This window comes from Monodon monoceros, unplaced genomic scaffold, assembly GCF_005190385.1.
Source record: "Monodon monoceros isolate NGI ecotype Baffin Bay Population unplaced genomic scaffold, NGI_Narwhal_1 Super_Scaffold_1, whole genome shotgun sequence".
NCBI lineage: Eukaryota > Metazoa > Chordata > Mammalia > Artiodactyla > Monodontidae > Monodon > Monodon monoceros.
In genome coordinates, this window is record NW_021703765.1 from 39,777,899 (window position 1) to 39,790,654 (window position 12,756).

General features: G+C 37.1%; 1 protein-coding gene across 1 annotated transcript in view; it reads right to left on the reverse strand.

Moving 5' to 3' along the window:
* ASXL3 (ASXL transcriptional regulator 3) overlaps positions 1 to 7,340 on the reverse strand; it is a 140,272-nt gene extending 132,932 nt beyond the window's left edge. Inside the window, 1 exon segment of the mRNA XM_029230434.1 lies at positions 7,264 to 7,340. Coding sequence (XP_029086267.1) covers positions 7,264 to 7,319 — 56 coding nt within the window. The 5' untranslated portion in view covers positions 7,320 to 7,340.
* Between the last annotated feature and the right edge of the window lie 5,416 nt (positions 7,341 to 12,756).

The window sequence follows — 12,756 nt, forward strand, 5'->3', positions numbered from 1 at the left end:
CACACACACACACACACACACACACACACACACACACACACACACACCATAGTTCATGAATGTCTCGTGGGCTCCACTTCTACTTTCCAAATTATGAAAAGATTATGGGGGAGATTCCATAGCAAAAGGCAAGTACAGTTGACCCCTGAGCAACATGGGAGTTAATTTGCATATAATTTATTGTCAGCCTTTCATATTTGTGGTTCCTCCATGTCTGCAGATTCATCCAACCACAGACTGTGTAGTACTGTAGGATTTACTATTGAAAAATATTCGTGTATAAGTGGACCCACAAATTTCAAAATCCCAAGTTGCTCAAGGGTCAGCTGCAGTCAACTGTGGCCCCAACATCACATGCCTGACTACAAAGGCTTTCAAGTTGCCCAAGTCCAGGTTGATTAGGGTTGTGCTGAGGGGCTGAAATCTGGCCTTGTAGGGTAATATTTCACACAATTATTTTCTAACTCAGAGAATGCTCTCACAGTAATATATCACCTTATCATCCCCTGAAGAATTACCTCAATCACTATGTCACTATAAAAAAAAGTAACTTTAAGTTTAAAAAAGTTTAATTATGATACATCAGTTGCTTTTTAAACAATTAGTGATATCTATGTATAAATTATGAATACTTATTTAATCAGTTTTATACCATTTAATTTAAAACTAATTAATTATGCACAAAGCATATAATACTAACAAACAACATTTTAAGTGACATATTTTGGGAAGAACCAAATGTATATAAAAATGACCAGATTAGAAATTCCAAATCTCATCTAAATGTAAGGTATAATGTATGTATTCACCATTCACATCATAAACCCTACATAATCAGAGTATCATGCATTTATTCAGATACCATGTGACTAGGAAAAAAGTACATGCTTGATTTCCTCTAATTATATCCAAACATACAACTGACAATAGCTTTTGATTCATAGCTTATTAGGCACAATATATTCTCTGGGATATTTTGGACTATCAGTTAAAAAATGCTACTATAAATGGGGTAATGTTTGTTTGAGGAAAAAAATAGATTTAAAAAACGGGAGACCAGGTTTAAAGAGACCAGATAAGAAGATACTGCATTAATCTAGTTGAAAAATTTTAAGTGCAAAGAATAAATGGCAAAGAGAAGGGATTCAGAGAAAGAAAGATGTAGTTAGGACACAGAATTAACACTACACAAGAGCCAACTGACCATGGGGCAGGATGGGAGAAGAGAGTTAGGAATGACCCTGATTGAGATTTCTAATCTGAGTAATGACAAGTAAAAGTTTATGTCAACCAAGAGATAAATTATTCTAAAGGCTTGCTTACACACACTCATGTATACACACCTAATATACAGACATAAATACATGCAGACTTGCTTACACACACTCATGTATACACACCTAATATACACACATAAATACATGCAGATTCCCCTATAATTCTGGTTAATAACACCATTGTTTCATTCATCCCTCTCTAAGGATGAATCCCTCACACCATTTACACAATGAGAAAATTAGACGTTAGCAAATGACAAGGATGACACCATGAGTTAACACTGTAATTCTAAAATGCCCCAACACAAACAAACGAGACCACAGTTTCAGTATGAAAGAAGCAATGGGAACATGGAGTCTGGAGATAAGAATTGATTTTGCAGTTGAAATTATTTGTGTTTCTTTCTTATCTTTAGACAAAACATTTCAGCAGCGAGAAAGAATCATCTCCTAAAGTGCTAATTAGAAACGTAAATCTCACCAAGAGAAATGCCAAGAAATTTTATTGTTTGTCACTATACACGGTAATGGAATTTTCTGACATTTTATCCCCCTAGAAAAATCTTTAATAAACCACAGTACAAAGTGGAGATCCTAATTTCAGCATATCATGACAGAGACTGCAAAACAGAAATCATGAAAGACCTTAAGACAAGTAGCTTAAAACACATTTGTTCTAAGAATTACCAGGGGAATAAAAAGTTCTCATTGATACTGGCATAATTACAAAATCTTGGGTTGTCAAGTGCATGCTCCACATTGCAAAATCAAAAATATGTCAATGAATAATACCAAGCACGAGAGAGATTGTTTATAAGCCTTTTCAAATGTCCCTACTGTGATATGTAATTATAGGTTGCTGCTCTATAAATGGTCAATGAAATCTAACATATATTATTTTTAAAGTAAGGCATCTATAGTATTGTAAAAGTGTACCTTATAATTATTGCCCTGCCCCCAACCCAACAGAGGGTTTTTTAATTGCTCTGTGATATTTTGGCCTTTATTTCATGACTGCCTCACCTCCATTAGAAAGCAATTTACCTATTATCAAGTAATATGACAACTATATCACAATTCTTGCTACATTAATAACAGGTATCCTGTGATAATACTGTCCGGCACGTAAGAAATTATCCCCACTGATAAACGGCTGCTCTGCTCTTGCTAGGTAAGTGCTACAGACCTCACTCCTTGACCTTGCTGCCCCGGGTGTGTCACTAAAACAGAGCACATATTTCTTTGAAAGCATCACTTTAAAAATTACATGAGCAGAGAAAAACATATCCTCAGGCATCAAAACTCCCTCAGTCCTCTTTGTAAAGGAATTATAACTTCTGAATAAGCAAACCAAAAACAGAAAGGCAGAATTAGGACAACCCCCAGAGTCCTTCTCTTTTTCTATGGACATATGTTTAATTACTGCAGACAAGGCTATAGTCTACAGTAGCACCCTCTCTCCCTGAGGAAGTGGGAATGTTTAGCCAAGCAGTCCAAACAGGCATATCAAATATCCATCCATAAAAGCCGCAGTCTGGAATATGCACATTTCTATCCTCTCTATGCAAGCAACACGGTTCTTTGATTGATTATAAGATTCTGATCATCTGAAAAGCCTTCCAAATAGCAGTGTCTTATCAGTCGTTGACAACTCATAAACACAAAGTAACAGAAGCCTGGAAATACTCAGAATCAGTAAAGCAAGTACAATATAGATGGACCAGAATAAAATTATATTGACAAAAATCTTCTATCTTATTATATAGAAGGGAATTAAAACTTACCAAATATATTTTTATTAAAAAAATTTCTAGGAAATCATGCCATGCTCATATTATTAATTTTTTCCCAACAAAAGCCATATGTCCTTCTGACAATTTATTTTATCTATATACCTTTTTGTAAACCACACAGAGAGTACTTATTTCAGCCTGGCTTTTCCAAATAGAGTTTAATCATATACTACACATTTCATCAATAACTTGAAGAAGATACACAGAACATGATATAAAAAGCTGTCCTCGTTTTATCCTGTCTACATGAAAATTATGCAATTTAAAGTGTCACTGGAAAAGAGGAAAAGGTACCATAAAATGTCAAGAATTTTATCTCAGTCAAATAAATTAACAATATCACATATACTGAACACATTCAAATACTCATATCAGCTTTGCCAAAATTATTGGTTTAATTTTTATTGTAAGTTACAAGTTTAAACCAGAGGCACCTACAGTGTATGGAAACAGGCAACAGCACAATAACCTTCCTCAAGTTCACAGCTAATCTGCCAGAGGCTATTGGCATGCATCTATTTAATGGAATTCCCACAAAGCTGGTAGATTCCTTTTGATTAAAACAAACAATTAAAAATAGGATGAAAAATACAACTTGTAATGTTAAAAAGAAGCTTCTAACTCTAAACGCAAGACAAAATCATCACTAAGGACCAGCAAGTTAACATCTTGAGGAAGATTATTTACTCAACAAATATTTACTGAGTATCTTCTGAGTGCCAGGAGTGTTGGGTACCCTGCCATTAAGGAGCTCACAGACCAGTGGGAAGACAAACAAGGACAAATTTACAGTCCAGTGAGGTCAGTGTTACAGGAGATCTGCCTGACACACAGAATGAAGGGCCACCACCACCCCCCAACCCAGTATTTGAAACAAATGGTGTTATTTTATTTTTATTTTTTTGTGCGGTACGCGGGCCTCACTATTGTGGCCTCTCCCGTTGCGGAGCACAGGCTCCGGATGCGCAGGCTCAGTGGCCATGGCTCACGGGCCTAGCCGCTCCGCGGCATGTGGGATCTTCCCGGACCGGGGCACGAACCCGCATCCCCTGCATCGGCAGGCGGACTCTCAACCACTGCGCCACCAGGGAAGCCCCAAATGATGTTATTTTAAAACAAATGGCATTGGAATGATGATGGATAAGGGGCCAATCTTCTCTTTTCCAGAAATGCCAGGCGCAGTGGTGGACTGTTTGGGGGAGGGCCACTAACATGACCTCTCATTCATAGAGACCACTGGAAGGTTATGGACACATCAGTAACTTTCACAGTCACTCCCCTACAGTTAATCAGGCATATCTGAAAGCCTGCACATCTTGAAAAACACATCATTAATAAACATCTAGAAATGAAACAGCTATGTTTGACCCTATGATGATGGAATTTCTAAATGTAACTTTACTTAAGAAAAATACATACAGTTACACTTAATTTACTCAGCTACCATAAATACTTGGAAAACATTTAAGAATTTGGAAGGTAGCAAAAGAGTACATTAAGTAGGCAAAATAAATGTCAGAATCTGCTCCCTAAAGCAATATACACAACAAGTGGGAAAGCTGAAACTCACTCAGAATCTACATACTACTTTTATTTTTTTACTTATTTTTTTATTAGGGTATAGTTGTTTTACAATGTTGTGTTAGTTTCTACTGTACAGCGAAGTGGAATTCCCTGTGCTATACAGCAGGTTCTTAGTTATCTATTTTATACATACTAGTGTATATACGTCAATCCCAATCTCCCAATTTATCCCACCCTCCCACTATTTTCATTTTAGAGATGAGTCTAATAAGCAAACTAGACAACAAGGGGAGAGTAGTCACAGATATACCAGGCATAAGTAACTGTCACAACTGACAGGAGGGAGAATTCAAAGAAACAGAAAGAAATGAGAACATAAAATGCATATTCTGGAGCCCTTTGCACAGAGCTGATTTTACAGAGTAGAACTTAAAACAGAACTATGGTCTCTTTCTTTGCCTGGTCCCTTTCCTATTTAACTTGTGAATTCCTTGCAGGTACTTTCAATAGTCCTATACGGGTTCATCAGTACTTGTAACAACAAACATTTTTTTTTTTCTTCACAGAAGGACACAATAACGGGGGAGGGGATGAAGAGGGAGGGTTGTATTTAGAGGAATAGGGTATGTTTTCCTTTTCAATGTTCTTATTCTTTGAAGAAGCTGCTTTGTGTTTTGTTTGTTAGCATATACTTAAAGCCCTTTAATATACCATTCTGGGAAGACCAGCATCTTGAAAAAAATACGAAAAATGTTGTTACAATGATAAGTGTAATTAAGATGCTGTTCATGGCCATGGTACAGGGGTTTTATATCTCAAGGTACATAATAGCTGATAGTGGCCTAGTCACTCCTCTGGAGAAGAATATCATGATGAACAAACTTCAAATGTCTGCTTATAGGAGAAGCTTTTTATGCCTGCATTCTCAGGTTCCTCTGGCTCAGAGCCCACATCTGACAGGAGCTGAGATCTCTAGATTTTCACCCGATTTTTTTCTTTTGGCTGTAGCACAACCATTTCCAGTGCTTTCTAAATGGCATAAATATTTTCAGGGTTTCTGACAGGCAGCAAGGGGAAAATTAATTTCCAGGTGTCCCCATTTTGTTCCCTAACTCCTCACACTGACGTCTGGCTTAGAAGCAAGGATCCCCTTGAAGAGCGCTTAGGCTCTGTCAGCAACTTCCCTCCGCAGTGTTACCTCCACGCTGTGGAGGAACAATGATTGCAAACAGGGTAGTTATATTAGCTCAGGCTCTTTCTTCAGAACAGGCAGAAACAGCCTCCAAAACAGAGATGAAAAACTGAGCCTAGGTATCCTCTACCCCACTAAATTGTGATGTTCGTGGATCAAACTTGCAAGAGATGCATTTTAAACAGCTAGAAGCTGATGTGATTCACATGTTACAGTAATGGGAGTTACAGGTCATAACCAATTTTTTAGGAAAACTTGGCCTCGGGAGGACACTGATTTCTCTCAGCAGGTTCTCTCTCTTTCTCTCAGCAGGTTCTATCTCAAGGTCGGATTCAAAAGGTAACTCAGCAGATTGTATTTTCACCAAGCTGAGACCACTGCCTTCTCAATGGCTTATGGGTAGACAACTTCATACAATTAAAAAAATTCACTCTATGTAACAAGGATGAGTAGATACACATGCGACAGCCCTATGGTTATTTTACCCTGTAACAAACTTTTTTTCCTCCTTGAGTAATATTTATATGACCCTAAACTGCTGGATAAAGCCAAAACTGTAGCCAAAATTCATCACTAAATAAAAATAATCATCATAGATAAAATATAGTATATCCATACAATAAAATATTATTTGGCGACAAAAAGAAATGAAGTACTGATTCATGCTACCACATGGATGGACCTTGAAAACATGATGCTAAGTGAAAGAAGCCAGTCACAAAAGGCTACATAGCGTATAACTCCAATTATATGAAACGTCCAGAACAGGCAAAACCACAGACATGAAAAGTACATTACTGGTTGCTAGGGGCTGGAGGGAATAGGGAATTGGGAGTGACTGCTAAGGGGTATGGGGTTCCATCTCAGGGTGATGAAAATGTTCTAAAATTAGATAGCAGTAATGCACAGCTTTGTGAATACACTGAAAACCAACGAATTGTACATTTTCAAAGGGCAAATTTTATGGTATATGACTATCTCAATAAAACTGTTATTTTTTTAAGGACTCAATAATTGATTAATGACGCTCCAAGTAGAGTCATTCTAAATACGAGGACTAAATTTTCAACCATATTCGTTGGCACTTTGAATTTTATCAGAGTGAGCTCATCTTATATCTTGGGATCTATCTATTAAGACTGTAAAACAGTTTCTCTTTCACTACTCACTTCCAGAAACAAAAGTCTCCTCATACAAGAGAGAGAAAGATGAGTAACTCCAATTAAAGGCTAATTCACACAATGCTGCTCTTTGTTAATGAAGGACACTCTGTATCAATCTGTCTAATTTATTAAGCAAACAGGTAGTTCCAAGGAAATCTTGGGTCACCCAAATATTTGGGAGTCACAAAAGGATCTGCAGGTAGTTACTTAATTCACAATCATCTACAACATGAAAATCTAGATACCCCTATTACTTTGCAAGCAGTAGCAATTATTAATCAATGAAAACAAAAAATGTAAATATGAATACTGACCTTGTTTCTTTTAACCCTTCTTTCTGAATGACTTCCAATATCTGCTTTGCTGTCATTGGTGAGTTGGGGTGTTTTTCTAGTGCCTAAAAAAATAAAAATAAACGTAAGATTCCTAGATTACTGCACAGAAACATACAAGATGAAAATGTGTGTGAATCATGCAATGTTTCCTTAAAATTTTAAAAAGGCTGTTATGCCAAAATTAGGTTCCATCACACAGATCAGGTGTCCAAAGTGAGAACATAATTTTTTTTCTGGACATCTATGGCAATTTCTGCAACATATAGGGGTCATTCTGCAAAAATGTCACAAAGGCATACACACCAAAAAAAGAAATGTGAAACCTAAAAACACCAAGTTAATAAATGTATATAATTTCCTTTATTAAAAATTGCTGACATTTTATGGTTTAAGTCATGTTTTCAGGCTGTTAAAATGTTTCTTAAATTTCTAAGACCTTGGAAACATGAGCCTGAATACCACCAAGAACAGAGAACAAAGTACTGGTCAGAAATAACCTCACTGGATTCATATTTTGATCAACTTCTCTTGTATTAAAAAAAATAAATAAAAACCCTTCATGGCCAAAATGGAAAAAAGCATACAGAAACCCAAGTATCTCATTACAGGGTGTTTTCCAGTTCAGCTCAGTTTCTTTTCTTTTGCCTTTTCCAATTCAAGTAAATCCCTTCCTCTTCCCATTCAGCCCATCTCAGCTTTATGAACTGAGTCCTATTCTCTTTCTCTCCCCTTCTGTCCTACTTATTTTTGAGTGGAAGTGAACTTTTTAAAACAAAGTATGGGGAATATATGGGACATAGTTAATTATTTCCACAGGCATTAGACCATCAGCCCTGGAAAGCAAGCCCCTTTTATTTACCCAGGGACTTTACACGTAGTGAAATCCGTAAACAACGGTGCCCACACTGCTCACCAACAAGGTCTATAGGACCACCTCTGGGTACAAGAAACAAGTGTACACACATCTTCACAATGACTTCCTCCAAGGGTAGATGACACCCACTTAAATTTTCTGTACAGGAGCTTCTGCACAAGTCATGGCCCCCATGCAACTTAATAATTCTAGAGTCCTAATTTATGATTATTATGAATATTAGACCAGAATTCTCATAATTATTAAGAATTAACAGGGTCACTCTAAAAACTAAACATTAAAAAGGCTTCCAATATATTCAAAAGAGCTCTGTGATCTCTTCCACAATCAATGGCTAAATTTCACCTAGGTCCCTAGCAAAGGTTCTGCTCCTCAAGGCTCTCCAGTGAGTTACATACACAGCCTGCCCTACCTCACCATTAGAGCCACTTTCCTGTTCTCCCCTTTCTAGTTCCCAGGAAACTTCCCCATTTTTTCCTAGTCTGGATCAGTCTCTTAGTTGCAGTTGGTAATTCTTTAAAGAATAGCGAAATATGAGCTACACTGGAAAGAGTGTAGCAACAAGTATGTCCCTAGGAAAGAAGGAAAAACTGTCCTCACAGAGGTTGCTTTAGAGAGCTGAACTGTCAAGGGGGGAAGACACATAGGCATCGCTGTATAGGAAGAGGACTAAAGTGTAAAAACATTGGTTAAAATAAAAGGCAAGAAGGAAACTGCATAATAGAGCTGAAAAGGGAAAGATTAGGTCACAAAGAAAGGCAGGAAAGATACAGACATGAAAATGAAATAGTCGACAGAATTTTTAAAATAAGAAGAACTGTAAGTAGAACAGTGCATACTTATGAATTACTGAAAGGAGATGCTGTGGTCACATGGACTATATACAGGGGGGGTATCACCCCAAATGATAGGCAATGCTGGGGACACTAATGGTCTCATAGAAGATATGGGCAGAAGGTCAGCAGACACAGACATACACAAGTAAGCAAGCAAGGAAGAGGGGAACTGGCGGGGGGAGACACGGGATGGCAGAAAGAGGGGGACAGAGGAGAAGGGAGAGAAAGGAGGAAAATTGAGCTGAACTGGGAATGTCCAAAAGGCAAACTGATTAAATCTAGAAAGGGCCGAAGAGGAAACTCCAGTGTACTGGGTAACGTTTTAGAGGAAAGTTGGGCACACTCGAAAGTGGGGTTACTCACTGTGGAGGATTCCCTGTTTCTCTTCCTGAGTACAGGCCCCTCAGCACACCTGGGCAGCTCCTCCCAGCAATTGAGAGAATTTGGATAGCCCTGTCCCCTTCTCTATGACATCACATCCTACTCTACAAAGGAAGTAAAAGTGCCAAGAATTACATCGTGAAGTGGATGAGAGGCAGGAAGGAAATGATGAAGCCACACAAACACCAGAAGCCCCCCTCAGTTCCTGCAAGACAGAGAAAGGGGACAGAGAAGGAGAGGGTCCTGGATGTGAACAAGCTTCACTGAACTAGCTGTGGGAACATTTAGAGAACAAAAGAGAGAGAGATTACTTCCACGGAACAAAATATGGATAGCATCAAAATAATATGACACATGGCAGAGACATGAATCAGACTCGCAGGCAGCCATACTCCAACAGGACAGTGGGAAGAAGCCACAGAGTGAAACTACAGCCCCAAATGTTAAACTGAGGAACAGCCCACGCCCCAGCGATTGATGTCTTGGCTATGAGGTGTTAACGGTTTCATACGTCCTGCAAAATCTTACTCCCTGGATTATCTTTCTTGACATTTTCAAATACAGCTAGTATTTGAATATGTCTTCCTGGTTATGTAACACTTATTTTGAATTTAACATGTTCTTCCAATTGTCTTCCACCTTGTACCTACCTCTTTAGAAACAGGGGTCAAGGATGCAATAGAGCAGGGAAGGGAGTAGGATTATCCACAATTTTTAAGGTCATGTATCATAATAAGATTTTTCTAGAAAGAGGGCCAATTAATATTTCAGATAATCAAAACAGGTTCAAACTGACTTGGTCAATAATGATACAATTGTAACAAAATAGGAAATCCAATTTCAAAGTCTGCCATGGATAATAATTATTTATTAATGAAATCATCTTGTTTTCTGGTTGTAAAAACTGGAAAAATGCAAACTCATACCTATATTATAGAAAACAAGATGCACTCATAAGCTTACAACCAAGGATATTAACCCCTGCTAATATTTGTGTTTTCCTTCTAGTTTTTTTCTATTCATACATACTTTTAAAGTATAATTATAATTATATAAAGTACATGTATGCATAGTTAGCTGTCTTACTTTTCCTCATGTAATTTAAATTCTTCAAAATGGGCATCATAATGAACACTTAACTGAAGATAGGCATTTATGTTGTTTTAAAACTTAATTAATAAAAATAAATTTCCAAAGAATATATTGAATGTAAAGTTCTTAGAATATTATTGGGTCAAAAGGATGTGAGCTCTGTCATGTCTCTTGATACACTGTCAACTGTTTCCAGAAATATTTTAACAATTTATACTCTCACCAAGCAGAACTGAATCTGCCTCTCTCTCCACAAATTTGCCAGTATTAAATCTTATCTTTTTAGCAATATTTGCAAACCTAGTAGGACAAAGAAGTTGCAATTCACCGTTACTCTAATTATAGTTTTGTAAATACTAAGGAGAACAAAAACTTTATTTCAAATGAATATCATGTGGGATATGACATGGTGAATATCATGTGGGATATGACATGGGATATTTCTGTCTTTCTCATTAATGTATAAAAAGCTATTTATATAGTAAGACATATTCACTGTTGTGCATGTTAATAACAGATTTTTATTCCTTTTGTTGGTTATTTTTTGGATGTTTAGGGAGATGATACATAAAGTTCTCTATTTTCACATGAACTACTCCATCAGACTTTTCTGTTGTGACTTCACCTGCTCTCATATTTAGAAGTTCCTTTTATCCAAAGAGCGCGTAAATACCTGCAAATGTTTCTTGTGGGTGTTTTATGCTTTCATTTTTTAATTCATCTGGAATGTATCCTTTTGTACCCAGGTGAAGAAGTAACTTAAGCTCTCACCTCCTATTAATGTTAAGTCAAGATTCCCCAACACAATTTGTTTCATAAGCCGGTCATGGTTAGTGAGGCATCCTCTGGCATACATTAATATTAGGGCAATGAAAACTCCTTTGGATGTGAAACCAATATATAAATGTGGGAACCCAGTATATAAAATGCATAAAAGCAGAGCTGCTGCTGAGGTAGAGATGAGAGGGCTCAGAGCCCCCAGAACTTACTTCCTCTAATGGCTGAAGGCACTTCTGGGAATTTTCAGGGCCTCTGAAATAAACTGCAAACCACTATCCTTGGGGCTCATCCAGGGGTCCTGCTATGCTCCCCTGATTTTCAATCAATTCCTGTGCCAGCACCACCCTGTTTAAATTGCTGTAATATTACAATACACTCCACTATCTGGATAGGACACAGCTCTCATTACTCCTTCTTAAATTTTTCATTGTTCACTTCTTTACATTTCCAGATGAAATTTAGATAGGAATTAAACGAGACATCTAATTAAATTTTTAGGAAATGTACACACATTGTTTCATGTGTTAAAGTTTTATTTTATAAACTGTAATAAGCTTTTTATTAAGTGTTTTATATTTTGGGTTGCAACTATGAGTACACTTTTTTTATAAATTATCCTCACATTTTATCGCTAATACATACAAAAGCCATTGAACTGTGATAATTATTATCTATATGAACAGCTAATTGAATTCATAATAGTTCTAATAGTATAGAAGTACAGAATCATATTTTCCACAAATACCGTGAATTGTTTCTCCTTTCTAATAGCTCTATGTTTTCTTTCTCCTACATTATTTACTTTGGCTAAAAAAGTGATCTTTTTTAGTCCCTTTCAAAAAATTTTTTGCTGAAAATGGAAATGCTTTATAATTTATTTCCTCAAACACAGGCTCTTAAAACTGCTGTTTCCCTAAGAAGATCTGTAGCTAGAATTATTAGAGCTCGCACTGCCAAGAAAAGGCTGTAATCAGAAACCATTGGCCAGATATCACTGTCTTTTCTATACAAATCAGAGTCTGTCACAGTGTTCAGTCTTTACATAAAATGCCCTTTCTTTCTTTGTGAAACAAACTGTTCTGCCATGTTAGAGCTATATTTCTGATTCCACTTGACTCTGTCTCCCTGAGTTGTGTCTTGTATCTCTCATGCTTCCTTCTCATGCACTAAAGTCCTCGCAATTCTCCACTATCTTCTTTCTTCCGCATTTTTACTCCCAACAGGTTGCAAATTCAGCACTGCTCTCCCAAAAGTGGAATTTCCATGGCTAAGGACACAAAGCACACACACAATCAGTGGCCTCCCTAGCAATGGATTCGCTTGTACTTTTCATAGGATATGAACAGATGTGTAGAACGGGCAAACACACCACTGGATGTCATCTTCTTTACTAATGTGACTAACTATATCAGAGCCTATCTCAAAGACATTTAGATTCATACAACTTTGAGGCAAGACAGACTCTTGTCCCAGAAACCTCTTCTCCCAGACTTCTACATGCCCCAGTAG